This window comes from Semicossyphus pulcher, unplaced genomic scaffold (genome assembly GCF_022749685.1).
Source record: "Semicossyphus pulcher isolate SPU_LCO1_2020_fin unplaced genomic scaffold, fSemPul1.0.p SCAF_17, whole genome shotgun sequence".
Taxonomy (NCBI): domain Eukaryota; kingdom Metazoa; phylum Chordata; class Actinopteri; order Labriformes; family Labridae; genus Semicossyphus; species Semicossyphus pulcher.
Window position 1 is genome coordinate 17825468 of NW_027211681.1, and position 15977 is coordinate 17841444.

Sequence of the window (15977 nt, forward strand, 5' to 3'; positions counted from 1 at the left end):
GATCCGTGCACCTGGAGAGGCTGGATCCTGAATGAGTCTGTTTGACGGCCTTTAATGGATTCAAATAAATGCTTGATGATAGACATATATCATTTAATTCTTTTTATCCATAGAAGAACAAGAGGAGACACCCAGGAAAATTTTTGGGGCCGTTTTAAAACATTTATTTGACACTTTCAAGGCTAAAACTTGTGCTTAGAAATCATGGGATGTTTCTGGAATTTGAACATACTGTATATGAGCAGATTTTTTGGGGGGCTTTATGCCTTTTTTGAGACAGAGAGCGGACAGTGGATAGTATTGGAAACAGGGGAAGAAAGACAGGGGATGACATCTGTATATGGGACGCGCAATTTAATAATTTTTTCCAAGACTTACAATAAAGACTTTGGAAGTAACAAACAGTACAATACATTCTTAGTATTCATATATCAGATCCTGTTTGTTAGCTGCGTAAATTGTCTGTGTGCTGCACATGCTCTTGAAACAGGAGCTAATTTAAAAACAAACTATCTAACAATTTATTTGAGTGTATAATTAAAAATGCTATCTCAGAAATAACATCTTCCGTAGGCAGCAAAGCAAATGGACGCATTAAGCAAAAACAAACCTGAAAAGAAATTAATTGAATAGCTAAAATAATATCTCTGACGGTCACTGCTTTGAAAAGTCATTTTTGTTCTGAATTATGTTATCAACAAAGTTTGAATGTTTAACGTCACAGTCGAGGGAGGGCGGAGTATTTCTGAGCCATGGGATCTGCTGAGGTGAAAGTGTTTTGGATGCTCGCTGTATCCGTGTGTGTGTCTATGTTTGTGTGTTTGCGAGAGAATAAAAGTGTTATGTAAAAGGACCCGGAATAACCCCCCCAAACCAACACACACACACTTTATTTGAGCCAACTATGCATGACCTACTTTGGGAACCTTTCAAGCTGAACAATTAACATTTTTTGAAGCCTCTTCCTTTATGGCATCCTTTCCATGGAGGAACTGACAAGACAAACACGGGTTTAAGCGTAAGCACTTTGGCATGAACACTTGGGCAAACTCTAATTAAACATGAATGATAAAGACAGGCCTTGTTTGCTCAGTCAAGTACATCAGGATACAAGAGGAAGACAATAATACGCCGAGAGAGCCGAGATGCCTTTTCTTCTGCATCCTCTCCGACAAAAAATGAAATATAGATCTCATTGACTTTTTATAGCTCTGAATGAATAATGTCCACGCGATGAATTAGACATCTGCCTGCATTTAGCTCAACAAACACTTCTTTTTTATTTATGACGAGAGCGAAGCAGGCTCTTACGACTATTTAATCTCTGTAATTTGTGATTTAATATGTGCATATTTCTTTGTAGTCGCTCTGTATTACTGGTAGCAGCATGTTGCTGTATCATCTCACATGACGCCGCAGCTCCTCCACACAAAACCGTCCTACAAAAGCGGTGACTCAGGCGATATTTAAGACCACTTTGGGAGATTTTCAAGACGAGTTTTGTGCTAGGTAAACAAAGTGCATGGCGTACAAAAGTCCTCCTTTCAGCTACAGTATTGCACGCTATAAAAATCAGGGCATTCATCACCAAACAGAAGCGTGCACTATGCTTTGTTGCAGCTCTGGTATTCAGTTTCCGCCTCCTTTTATGCAGTTTTTTTTAATGACCCCAACAACAGAAGGGAATGTCAGCGGTAGGTAATAGCGAGTAGGATCTGCAGCTACAGGACCGGCCTGGCGGAAATCTGGCCCTCTGTCACCAGACTGCGTTTCAGGAAGAAAGTTCAAATGAGGACAAGACAAGCATTCAAATCCCAGAAGCCCTGGCCGGCAGTAACCACACTTTTATTGGGGTGTCAAGTCCGGCCTAGAATGTGTGCTGTTGTTGTTGTCGTTGGCGGCCGTCGTGTAGTGTGTGTGTGTGTGTGTGTGTGTGTTTGTGGCTCAGCGTGGGAGAAGCAGAGTGTAAGCGTGCTTTTTTTTTTTCCTTCTTCTGTGCAACAAAAGCATCCGATCATTGTGCCACACAGTATCATCTTGGTGCCTTTAAAAAGATCACATCCACTGCAGGCATTTACTCCCACACTGTAGTAGCACAAGGTAAGAAACATCCATTCATAAAGCTGGAAAAGAACGCTGTCTTTCACGGCGCCCTCGTGGCTTTAACTGTCACCATAACATTGTCAGACCTTTCAGCTTGATATCTCGTTTGGGTAAACGGCAAAAAAAACGCAGAAATTCTGACAAACATGACATCAAATCAAATCAGCCCAATTTTTTACTGACGTTCCAGCAGGAGTAAAAATATGGATTCAAAATGACATTTGACAGAGAAAGCTGTGTTTGTGGTATTTAACAGAGCCGAAACCAAAATCGCCCAAAACCAAAATGATAATCGTGGGATGAATTATGCTCTAAACATTTGGGCAGTCACCTTCACTTTTACCTCTTATAACTGCATAAATAGATTTAGTGGCGAGCGTAACGAGCAGTAAACATAAACCTGACATATTATCACCTCATTAAGTTATTGTGGTGACCTTGTTAGCTCAAATTGCCTGTTTGCAATACTTTTAGCGCTGTTTTGGTCTCCACCGCCTACTGCGGGAAATAAATAGCTCTTAAGTTGCCAAATGCTCCAGTTTGTTCGCCATATAATCGCTGTCTCTGACATTCTGCCAGCTGGTGGTGAGCCGTTATTGTACATTGGTTTTATACTAGCTTTATTTATGCTAAAACAGCCTCCCGCTACAGCTGGAAACGAGGGCAACATTTCAATTTAGATGCAAAACATAAACTAAGTGTTAATTGGTTTTTTTAAATATAGTCACTATATTTTTCAAAACGTAGCTTTTTCTCTGCGTTTTGGCCTTTCATCCACACACAAACGCCGTTTTAGGTCACTGAATATTGATATTTAGTAAAACTCTTGCCTCCAGAATTTTAGAAACTCTGTTTCCACGGAGACGTGTAGACGGGGCAAAGAACTGGCTTGTGACGTCAGGCTGTGCGCTGTTATCTCCTTTGTGAGGCGTCACTAATGAGGCGCAAAATGACGAACATGACAAAAACAGTGATGCTTCCAACCTTGCTAACAGGACTTTTGACATGTTTACACATATATGAACATATACGTATGTTACTCGTCCACCATAGTGATATCTTCCCCCTACGTCAATGCGCCGTTGCAGCCCGCCAGGTCTTCCAGCAATAGATTTTTTCAGGCTTTTGATTGGCTGCGATTTCCTTTGTCTTATTTGCATGACCAGGTTATATCGCCAACTGTTGGTGTGGCATTGCGTTGTGTTTTTGCGTTTTTGTTTGGACAGATTTTTTTCTAACCGTGCTTATTTGGATGGGTTTTTTTAAAATGATGGAGGGAAAAACGCAATTTTGAAAAACACCTGTGTACATGTAGACATGGCCTAAATATATTCATTATTCAGTGGGTCATTAGTTGATAAAGAAATTCTTGGAAAGCCTTTTAATTAAAACTCTGTAATCTCACACTGTAGTCACTAGTAAATTCAGCCTATTTTAGGCTATAAGTGTTGTGCAGGATAACACGTGCCTGTGAGTACGATCATGCTTTTATGACTTCTGTATCAATTTCATCTCAGGTTGTGGACGTGACTCATTGCAGTTGACTAATTTGAGTTCATGCCAAAACTGTCAATCAATCATTTACAGAGTTGGTGAATGGGTCTGCCTGAGGCACGAGTCCCGTCGCTGATTCTGTGACCACATTGAAGAAGTCCAAGATACAGTTTAATGTCAATTTGTTGTGCAGCTTAGCCAAGTAACAATTTAATATAGTGCATCAAAATATGGTCCATTCAAGTACTATTAGCAGTCTGCATAATCTTAACAATATAAACCAATTTAATAATAGTCGTGTTCTGTAATAGCACCAGATTGTCACCTTGCAGACAAGGTCTAAAACGCCTCCCTTCATCTTCACCTGGCATCCATTTTTAAGGATAAATTCAGATATTTCAAGAAGAGCAGACAGTAAAATTTCACCGTCTCTTACTACTAACACTGCCTCACCACTCAGCTCTGCACAGCCTCCAAAACCACCCACACCAATGAGTGACTGCTGCCCAGAAGAGAGAAAGGAGCTGGATCCTAGTGGGATCTGTGTTTCAATATTTTTCCCATTCAGGTGTTTTATTCATCTTTTATATTTTCCAGTAGTTTTTAATCCTTTTTTGCAATGTATTCATAACTATCTGTCTCTATTTAAGAAAAGGTAATGGCTTCAGAAAGTCAGTCCTTGGCCATAAAAAAAATCATATCGCGCTAAAAATGTATTTTTAACGCTTAATCTTCTCTCCACGAGTCAGACTGGGTCACACTCCTTTTTTTAACTGATTCACAGGTAAGAAAATCTGCAGCGATAACCGGCTTGTTCCCCATAACATAAGTTTGCTGTGTTTTCACATGAAGCACAGGGACAAGGACAAGTCTGAGCTGCCTAAGAGGCCTGAACACAGGCTGATTTATTCATGTGCTTTTCATGCAGCTCGGAGGACATTTATAGCTTATTTCAGTCCATATGAACCGCATGAGAAACGTTCAACTTTAATGAAATTATCATTTTCAAGTGTGTAGAAGAGATGAGTCTTCTCTTCATTGACTTAATAAAAAAGTAATTTGTTTGCCGTTGATTTTGATCGACCAACCACGTAACATTTTCTTAAAGTCCCACTGCACGTAATCTTAACTTTAACGCAACATTGTGTGCTTTACTGTACATATTCTATTATTTTAAACGACTCTTGGCTGAGATCAGCAATTCCCAGAATCCTTCAGTGGACTGTCAATTCTCTTACAGGGTTTTTAATCACACTGAGAAGCCTGACCTCTTTCACCCACTGTCCTCTCAAACCAGTGCACAGTCTGGATTAATCAAAAAGTGTCTTTTGAAACACATATAGACGCATGAAATAAAATTAATAAATGCATATTTTCTTTTGAAATGTTCTTATAGTTCTGCAGTTAGAATTAGAGGAATGTTCTCCATACTGGGCACATGGCGACTTTGACCCTCAACTGGTTGAACCCAATTAATTCATTAAATGATGATAGATCTTCACCTCCATGCGGCACTATTCTTTTCAGTGTGCTCACATTCATTCAGAAACAAGAGAGATGGATTTATCACATTTGTGAAAGACGTCTACGCTATATTAACTCTTATATATCTTGTTGAATATTAATCATAATTAAAATGCTCTGCAGCTGTCAGGTCTGCACTTGACATATTAACAAGTTTCAAAATAAAAGAGAAAGTTTTGATGTTTTTCTAAAGGTACAGGGCTTTCATTGATTGTATTGAGTAAAGAGTGACACAAAAAACATGAACCTGTGGGTTCAAGTTTGTCAGCATACGTGCTTCAAATAAAAGGCAGAATATTAACTTTGATTTACTTGTGTGCAGAACATTTGTAACAGTGCGCAAGAATGCACAGAATTAATACAACATAAAACGACCTCTCTACCAGATTATAACGCCTGCGGTGTAGACGGCTGACACCCCCAGCCCCCCCCAACACCTTCACCTGTATCATCCTTTCCACAACCCAAACACAAGCAGCTGCCCGCCTTATAGTCAGGAACCCATAATGCACTGGGAGCCCCTGTGCATGCCTGGTGTTGGGCTTTAATTGGATATTAGTATCCAGCAGTGTCTGAATTAATCAAATCATTTCCATCCATTAATTTAGTGGAGGAACATACAATTAAAGCCTTATTAGTGTGCTCTCAGGAGTATGCCTTTTCATCCCTCTGCAGAACATTGAGAGTTGGCCAGAGTCCAGTGCAAAGCATTCTGCCCGCTCGAATCTGGAGCTTCCTCATGACGGGCACTCTGTGGGTCTGCAGCGACTGGCTGCAGGGGAGAACAGGGCGAGTCTATGTAGTGAGGTGCCACTTCTCCCACTGCTACAGCAAAGGCAAAATGTTTTAATGAGAGCTTATCTAAATGAAAAAAAATACATGGTCGGTTTCTATTTTGAGTCTGTACCATTTGTCAGATTATGCAATTATTAGGTCAGAGAGCTGACAAGTTTCAGAGTAATTCTATTTGGTGAAACGTTACTGAGAAAACCAGCAGGAAAATGCCCTAAATAGGGTGAAGAGAGATTTTGAGATTTAGGCATCGAGCATAATAATCCAGCGCTAATGTAGGTCATTTTATCTTCATTTACATATTTTTATAGTACATAAAAGCAGATTTCTTTCATTATCAAACCATAGTGTACATCTTTTTACAAATTTTCAATTTTTTTCTTGTAATAAAGAAAAAAAAGATCTCTGCATCCAAACCTCTAATCACGCACAACGCTCCGATCTGGCCATCAAGTTTGTCTCAGCATTTAGTTTAAATCAAACATCACATAAATACAACAATTCTAGTTAGAGCGACTAATTTCTGTCTCTCCGTCCTCCTCTCTTGTGAATCTGAGTTAAAACGTTTCTGCACAAAGTAATCCAGACTGCTCAGATGAGCAGCCATTTTTAATTAAAACCATTTACAGAGGAAACCAAAGTGAGAAAAAAAAGAGCCGAGGGATTTTACACTCTGTCATCCAAGGCTTCAGCGGATCAAAGAGTTTTAGTTGTGCTTTTTAATGGTTACGTAACACTTTTTGCCTATGAAATATTGGGCCCGGGTGCAGTGTAGTCGGTCCAAAGCTCGACAGTGCCACAGATTTCCTGCAGTGCAATTTCAGATTTCAGGCGGGATACAATATGCCCGTGTTTATGTCTAAGTATAGCTGTCAATCAATACCATACTACTGCTGTAAGAGGACACTGAAAGTAGGCGGCAACCTTTAATAAATGCAGGATTCTTTTTCTACGTAAGACATTTCTATATTTCTATATTAGTGTGTGTGTGAGCATTAATTGTATGTATATATGTATATGTGTGTTTGTGTTTGTCTGCTTCCCTCTCTCCCTGGCTGGCTGCCATGTGGCCCACCTCTTACTGTCATCCTGTCTGACATTAGGGCTAAGCTGGATCTCATTAGGACCAAGGTGGCAGTGATCCCGTCAACATCGCTTTGGCTCCTGCCATATGGGTCGCCTCCAAGGTAACGGGGCTGTATCAGTCTCCTCGAGCCTTGTTATAGCACACACGCGCGCGCACAGACACACAGACCGAGTATCCACTCTCAAGAGGAGAGTGTACTGTACGTATAAAGCTGAATAAACATTTCAAAGAAATCAGATATAAAAAAACTTAAGATAAGATAATCAGGTCAGGCCAAGTGTAAATAAATACACACATTTTCCCTCCCTCTAAACGTCTCTTCCCGCAATCCAGGAAATGGGAAAAAATACAACACAAAATGCTAAAACAATCAAAAAGATCTGCAAAGTTGGTTTCTATAAATCGTATTAGAAAAACTTTTTCTGTAATAAATCTCCATTTTGGGATTCTGTGCAACATCACTGCCCAAAGTCGGTCTTGAATTGTCATTCTCGAGTCACAGTCGAACGTAGCAGAGAAACATAAATCAACATCCCAGCAGCGGCAGCCCAAATACTGCACTTCTCTTACTGCCGTGCAAGTAAACAGGAAGTCGTTTATGACTTGTTTTAGTGCGTCTTTGCACCAGCTTATAAAAACTGTGAATTTATAACATCCCATGCATAAATAGATGATGGCAATGTACTTTATAAGAACACCGATAGACAGTAAATGCTATTGAAACACATAAAATTCATATCACACCCCAACAGGACAAAAAGCCATTCTTTAGATTTACTGCTAAAATACAGCCGCACGTCTCACTGTTAGGTGAATATAAATACTTCTGTATTTTAACAGTGTTACCATGTGTTTCATGGTCTAAATTATGGCTTTGATATTCACTGTTATTAATCCTGTTGCTGATAATTTACTTCCCTCAGCCTCACATGCAGCTAGGACACCAGAAAACAGTGAAAGCAAAACAGCTGTGTCGAAGTTGTACTCTGCCAGATTGACGGCTATTATAGATTTTTTCCCCTTCAGTTTGTTTGTTTAGTCTCACCCCCACCCTCACAAAAGCAACTGTTTATTTCATCAGTTTGGCAACAAAAGCATGTGATCAATCATTCATAATTTACGATGCTGCCAATGGCCGGGGGCCCATAAAAACAGATATTTGCATTACACAAGGTCTTCTCCGGACCTCCCGATAACAGACCAATAAATTTTGTTGTTGTACGTACACACAGGAGCCTGATAAGAGGTAAACTTTGCCTCTGTGTTACAGTAGAGCACAGGGCAGTGCTAGCACAGATGATGTTGTGATCACATGCTACTATAACAATGACCTGGACCCCGTCCTTTAATTCCTGTTCCCCCGGCCAGCATCCCGCTGCCTTTCCCAAGCCCTGCTGCTGTTTTTATTTTTGCACTATTCAAAGCAAACGCCCTAAATCCCCTGTGAAATATGAGTCTCGCTGTAACAGACTGGCCCTCCATCCATCTGATCCTCTAGATAGAAAGCTTTTGTACAGGTGGAGGGTCAAAAAGAAACACCATTTGGGCAAAATGAACACGGCTTCTTTCTGTAAAGGTAACAAACCATATTTAACTCATAAAACATCTGTTGAAAGCCGGAGATCTGACGGAGATACACTACAAGGGAGCCTACATAGAGACATGTTTATTCTCCTTACCTGGTCATGTGTTCTGTGATGCAGTTCTGACCCGGGTATCCTTCACCTCTGCCCGACAATGACCCCTGTGACATGCCCGGCCGAGATTTCCACGACTCCATTAACGCCGTTACTGGCGAAATTAGATTCAACAAAGGGTTGGACTGGTCCCTCACATCATGCCGCGTGAAAGCCATTGTTCCTTGCGCTCCAATCTGGTAATGGAATGAATGTCCGCCGGAATTAACTCCAACAATGGCCGATGTGGGCATGCTGTTGTTCTCTTGGTAATAGCTGCCATCAGTGGTCTCCTGCTTAACCCCTTTGGACAGGACATTGTTGGAGAACACTTCGGGCTCATAGGTCCCATTCATAGAGGAGACAGGGGGTCCTAAGATACCAGAAAGACTGTACTCGTCAATGTTATTCCTCAGGGACAAATAGGTGGTCTCGGATGCAGGAAAGAGACCAAGAGACGGTGAATGTTCGACATAGGGGTGTTGGTTCATACATCCCTCGTCACTGTTGGGCTCACTCTTAATCTGTGTGATAAAAGGTGTGCTACTCATGTTACATTTGGAGCTGCCCAAACACATGCTCCTGAAGTCAGTTCCAGGCTCGTTCTTAATGTACTTAACCATGCCCATCTGGTCTAAGCCGACGTTGAAAACCTCCCCGTCTACCATCTCTACTTTAGGGAATTCAAAGGTCTTGAAGTCCGTGTCTCTGGTCAGACCGGCTGCTTCCGGGCTGTTGGTGTCATTCTGCACTAAACCCAGTCCGCCAGCAGGACTGGACACAGGAAACCCAGCTGAGGAGGGGTTCTGTGGGCTGCTGACCGCCATGGTGGCACCCGTGGCCGGACTGGAGATGGACGGCCTGATTGCGTTGCAGTTGTTTGCAGTGCTGGTGCAGCCGCCACCTGTTGGGCTTGAGACGGATGACCTAATGTTACAGGTAGTGCTGCAGGACGGAGGCGATCTCACGCTGCTCATGCTCTGAGGGCTGGACATAGGCGACCTCATGACATTGAGCGGGCTGGTCAGCGGTGGTGAGCCCACCGTGCTGGACTCTACAGGGCTACATGTGGCTGAATTCCTGCGCTTGATGTTGGCCAGAGTTGCAGCACAAGACGTCTGGCTGACAGGACTATTGACGGATGAGCACACTGGTCCAAAGCATGTCGGAGGGCTTGTGGTGGACGACACCATATTGTTGCCCGGGCTGGAGATGGAACTGGAGGTCTGGGGGCTGCAGGACAAAGATGAAGCCAGCATTGAAGCCGAGCTAACCGGAGTGCCAGTGGTGCATTCTCTGGGAGTCGTGCTTGGCTGCGGAAACCCAAATGGCTTTAACTTGGGGCTCTTTGTTGAACCACACTGAGTTTCCTCTAGAGGCCGTCCACACACTGGAAACATCTTCCCGGGGCTGCTACTGCCCCCATGCTGGCTAAAGGCAAAGTCCGCCTCCCTGGCAGCATTCATATACAGACCCATTGACTCAGCCACAGTCTTGGAAAGCTCCTTGGAGTCCATTTCCTGCTTATGACCATGGAGAGAGTTGTTGAAGTGTGGGAGAACAAATGGCTGGTTCTGGCTGAGCCGGACCATTGGCTGCTCCTGCTTCTTTGTGTTGTTGTCCTTGCAGTCGGTGGCCGGGCTTCCAGCTGGGCAGCTCACATTGACTATGTCCATCAGGATATCGCTGCTCGTCAGATTTGAATCCTCTGTGCTGCAGCAGTGCTCCATGCTGCCGGGGACCTGCGACCATTTGTTCTCTGTGTCGCTTCCATCAAAGAAACTTTGGTATCTTTTGGTCTCCATTGCTGGCTCATTGATTCACCTGATGCATAAGGACAAGAAATAAGGACACCAATTAGAGAAGTTCACGGTGCTGTAGTTTTAGTTATATTCTAGCTGCACACAAGGCATTGGTTTAATAACACCAGTTGAGTGGCAGGTTCTTCAATGACATTTACCTTTTGGCAAAGATTACACATCTCATGTGACACTAAATTATGTATTAGGCAATATGCAAATTCGTCTTAAATCTAGAGTGTAAATATACTCTAGTTTTGGATAAATGCCAAAGCAGTTAGTTCTGTTTAGTGGGTAAACACCCAGCGAGGCAAAGAAAGGTCTGTGTGAAGATGTACAAAAGAACGTATCTACAAATAACTCAGATCTCACTCATTATATTACAAAGACTTACTTTTAAAGAACACCAAGACAAAAACGTAAACTATGCTGTGTATTTGTTTACTCTGGAAAAAGTCCAAGACAAGTCTGTGCAGTATTTTCTCTCTCAGTCTCACAGACAGAGCTCCTTCATCGTTGAACTACATGAGATGCACAGTCTGATAACTTGGAAGAAAACTGCACTGCAAGGGTTAATGTATCTACGTGACGTCGTCTGGGTTTAAATTCCCACCTCTGCTGCGCTTCTATTGGACGGCTCAGCCAGAAATCCACCAGCTTTATCAGGCCATCCACGGATTGGTCGGAAAGCTGTCACTCAATAGTTATTGCTCTTGCAGCCACAACATAGCTGCGACACAACTTGAAATGTTGCTTTAACAGCCAGAGCAGCCGTGTCATGTGCAAAAGCAAAATAACTAAAAATGTAACATTTGACACAAGAGAGTGATATAAAATTGCATTTTTCTAGGTTGATCTTTGAATATTCAATTTGCATGCTACGGTGCACTCGGGCTCGCAGCTCTGGAGCAGCAGGAATATCGGAGTGAAAGTTATTCAGGTTGCCTGTAAAATATCCCGTTCGCATTATGTGCAGATCATACATTTACATTCAACTGAAACATTAAATAAATGTCAGCATGATACTTCCAGCCTCTTGCTCCTGCCGTGATTGTCTTGGCAGTGCACACCATGCAACTCTCGCTCCATTTTGCGTTTGCGCAGAATAAATACTTAAGGACGCTTTTTGCTGTATTAATGCTGCTAAAGTTAGTTTTTGCTGCGTGAAAGTCGTTTCATTAACGGATTTTCACATTAAAAGCAGCACCGAGTGCAGAAGGAAGACGATATAAATTATTTAAGTCACATTTTTAGGAGGAATTTGACAGCACAGGTGCGTACAGATATATATATTCAATCCCAGTTGTAATTATAATAAAAATGTTGTGGCTATTTTAGGTCGCACAAAAAGTACATAAACTTTACGGCGACTTTTATTATGAAGCAGACGCAGGGCTAACGGTCCCGCTTTAAACTTATTATATTTGTCTCTCTTAGCAAATGGACCGCGGATGCAAAGTATGTATGCAGTTTATATCCGAGTGAACAGTGAGGAGTTTGCTCTCATTATAATCCCAGAGCCAGCGCGAAATTAAAATGTCCAGTCAAACAGCGAGCTCCGTCCTCTCCTTACCTTAATTACGACATTCAGAGTTGTCAGGTGGCCGTGTTGCTGGGCAGCGATATAATCCAGAGGACAAAAAAAGACACGCAAAGCAAAGTCAATAAATATCAACAAATGTGTTCCGTCTACTCTTCCCAATACATAGTTTTCAGTTTGACAGCTAGACACACTGGAGAACTGCGTATTAATCCTCCACAGCGAGCCGCTGCTCCTGACAGGACGAAGCACAGCGACGGGTCGGACGACAGCCGCAGATCATCTCACATTATGGCCGCAATTTTGCAGATTACCGATTCAGGGCCCCGGATAAAAAGAGTATTAAAAACAAACGAAGGAGTCGTTAGGACTTGAAGTCAGACGTCATTCTGTGCACATGGACCCTCCTACTGCAACGAGTGCAACACAAACTCCGAGGAGGGGAGGGGGAGGAGGAGGAGGAGGGGAGGAAGAGGGGGAGAGAGAGAGAGAGAGAGGGGAGGGGCTCAGCGCAGGTAGACAGAGCCGCCTGGAAATAGGGCACCGCGCTCAGTGCAGCGTTGTTGAATTAAACTCTCAGGATAAGCGCGAGGCACTCTTTTTTTCAAATTGAATTTGACTCTTTCCTCCAAGTTTTTTCTCACACTTTTCCGACGGTGTTAAATCACCAGCTCTCTCTCTCTCTTTTATCCTGTTTTTATTTTTTCTTCTTTTCTAGTGCCCCCTCTAAAGGTTCGCCAAGGAGCTCGCGCACGTAGAGACACATTTTCGATGTATAAAAGAGAAGATGGTGCTGAAGCCTTCCACAGCCTTTCTTTACACTTAACATGGATCTTTTTAAACCCTGCAAATATTGAGTGAGGAGTCACTGTACTGTAAATCAAGTCATGCTTTTGCCCTGTTAACACCATAACGGCTGCCTCCACTAGGTGGAGCAATATTTCTATTGCTGGTCAAAAAGCCTAAGTCTATTGAGTGGTCAAGCTGTCACTTACGGTAATTCACTCCATGTCAAACTATGATTAAAGTCTTCATTCCATGCCTCAAATGTAGTTAAGTTATCAAGTAAGTTGTCTTTGCTCATGAATCATAAACAACCAGCATTAAGAAACTGACTTGCAGGGAAATGTGTGACAAAATCCTTAAAAGTTATATTCTTATGATATATGTAGTGCACATTTTTGGGATTTTATTTTGAAATTGAAGCAAAAGACATTGCCTACAGTCTGGTGTTGTAATGTCAGGAACTCACTCAAATATTTAAAGTTGCATGATAGATTAAATGTTGCTTAAAAGCCTGTCTCTGGTTAAATAATAATGGATTAAAGCGATACATGGCTATAGTTCAAAACTCAGATACAGTCAAGTTTGCATACGGTAATTTAGGTAACAGGAGTTTGGTACAGGGCCTGTATTTCTCTGTGACACCAACAACAACCTACTGGTTGCAACTCTAACATGTGATTAAGCTGTTATATATTTTTAACTGCACACAATGCCTGGTGTTGATGTGGTTAACTTTGGTTTGACTCCTGCAACATCCAATAATCAGTTTAACCTCTGCAGTTGCCACTCAGTCAATCACATGCTGTAGCGTTTCACGTGACTGCATAATGTAGGATTTTAGCCTGTTTTGGAGTGGAGCGCTATACAGTAGTTTGAATGTTTCTCTTCATTGCTTGTCTGGTTTCTGTGAGCCAGCCTGTAGCTATTACCCAGGCGAGGCAGCAGCAGCAGCAGTTAGATTAGTCAAAGCCATCCAAGCAACACTGCCCACCTCCCTGATCTGCCTGTTAATCACCCATGAATGGGGACCTGCTTCAAAAAAACACACAGCAGAATTGAGATATAACCAATGTTTCCCACCCCCATTCAGGCAGCTCCCACTTGTCCATTGCACATAATGGGTGCCAGTCAAACACATCATGAGCAAATCTAATTTAGCTTTGCATCACATCATTTTCCCAGAGTGACAGAGGCATAAGAATTTGCAGACTGACAGCAGAACACGGCTGATATAAAATCAGTAATAATTGCCTCCCTCATTGGTAAGAATTCAAAATTCAAGCTCCATTGAATCCCACTGAGCTTTTAAGCAGTCAGATCAATGATAATCAAACCAGGCTGAAAAATGCTACGTATACATGTATGTGTATTCATATGTAAACATGCATGGGAGCTAAAAATAGCCATCTTTTCAGAGTGGGGGGATTCTTTCGAGTGAATGATTGCTATGATTAGGAGCAGACGTCCAATCCGGTTTAGACACGTTGCAGACGACTCCAGGAGCTGAGAGGGCCAAAGGCATACAGAGAGGTGCATGCTCTGCCTCGTGGGGACAGGTGAATTGGAGCGTGTTAACTCTAAAACAAAACACTCTTCAACTCAGCAGAAGATCCTGTCCCCATCGTGTGGGGTAATTACAGATGTAGTTTTAATCAGGGAAGAAGCCAGTCAGAGCTGTCATCTCTCAGTTGCTTATTGCTCCAGTTTAGCTGTCATCCTTTAGCTCCATTAGCATGTTAAGTCATAAAGTATCCCAGAGGTGAGGAAGTGATTGCTGTTCCCTTGTCTTTCTCACAGCTTTGATTGACTGGTTTAAATGTTTAAGCGTTGACTTTGCATCCAAAAAGTGTGTTTGATTGCTACTGTAGCCTTTTGTTGTTCTTTGTTCTAAGTGCAGTTCCTCAAATGGCCACTTGAGGCTGACTCCAAAAGTGAGTCAATCCCCATAGAGGCCAACAAGAAATCACATTTATATAACTCCCCCATCTAAATAATATTAAGGCGTAAAGTTATGAATAAAAGAAGTAAGTTAACTTAACGAAGAAATTTGACGTAATTCATCCCAATGAATTAGCAGTAACTCAAAAATGATTATTGTGGTAATCATTCATTTTGAGTGACACTCAATTTTAAGGCTTGTTTAGCTGGCAGTCTACAGTAACGTTGGTTGTTGTAAGGGTGGCAGCTGCATGTCTGTTTTAGAAAATAGAAAAAATTTAGAAAAAAACCCAATAAAATTTGACATAAAATATTCATATAAATTATCACAGCAATAAAATCCACTATCATGAGGTGTGTCTTATTTGTCCAAGTGAGGACATTAACATCTGACATTGATTTGAGGACACTGGGTAACATGACATGGAAGCTGTTGAAAAAAAAACTATAAATTCCTCTATAAATAGTTAAAAGCACGTCTTATACACCGAATCTTGTGGTATTTACTTCGTGTTAATGCAACTTAAAAGGTTTACGGTAATCAGTTTCCTCAAATGAAATGAGCAGACAGGAGAGTTTTAAGTTGAGATAAACTACTTAACTAAGTTAATCTGATTAGTTAAAAATACCCACTCATTTTAATTTCAATACACTGAATGGAATGAGTACTGTTTACTTAATTTAAGTTACAATAAATTAAAGAGTTAGGTTTCCTCAAATGGTTTGAGTTGAACTAGCTTATCAGGTTTTACAGTGAACTTGGATGCATTAAGTGCTCACATCTTTATACATGACTTGACACAGTTACGTTCTTTTACTTACTTTTCCCAAGGTAATCTGTTTCCTGTTTTTATTTTAAGTAAACTCTAAGTAGAGTTTGCAGTTGTGTGGTCGTGTTGAATGACAGGTGGGATCTGCTAGCTAGCTGCTGGGTGCGACCTCAACTTATTCCAGTCACTGAACTTGACATATCGGCCGTATTTGTCGAGTTTTTTAGTGAAATGCTTCGTGTAAATATCAGACATATAGCTCTCTGTGCTGTTAAACGTACTGAAATAACGTCCAAGGAGTCTGTGCGCCACCTTTTTTGTGAGAGAATTCCAGTATTCATTTGTTAGCTAATTAGCAGGTATTGGTGTCTGCGCTGAACATACCTAGCTTGATAGCTTGTTCAGAGTTTCCCATACATTGATAAATTTGTGGCAGCCAGTGCATAGCAGTCAGGATTGTTTTTTGGT

The 15977-nt window shown here is 41.7% G+C and overlaps 1 protein-coding gene across 1 annotated transcript in view; it reads right to left on the reverse strand.

The window, feature by feature from the left end:
* Window positions 1-12415, reverse strand: part of nr3c2 (nuclear receptor subfamily 3, group C, member 2) — an 85248-nt gene extending 72833 nt beyond the window's left edge. The window contains exons 1-2 of the mRNA XM_069665926.1: window positions 12049-12415; window positions 8680-10500 (exon numbers count right to left, since the gene is read on the reverse strand). Of these exons, the coding sequence (XP_069522027.1) occupies window positions 8680-10481 (1802 nt within the window). The 5' untranslated portion in view covers window positions 10482-10500; window positions 12049-12415. The remainder of the gene's footprint in view (window positions 1-8679; window positions 10501-12048) is intronic.
* Between the last annotated feature and the right edge of the window lie 3562 nt (window positions 12416-15977).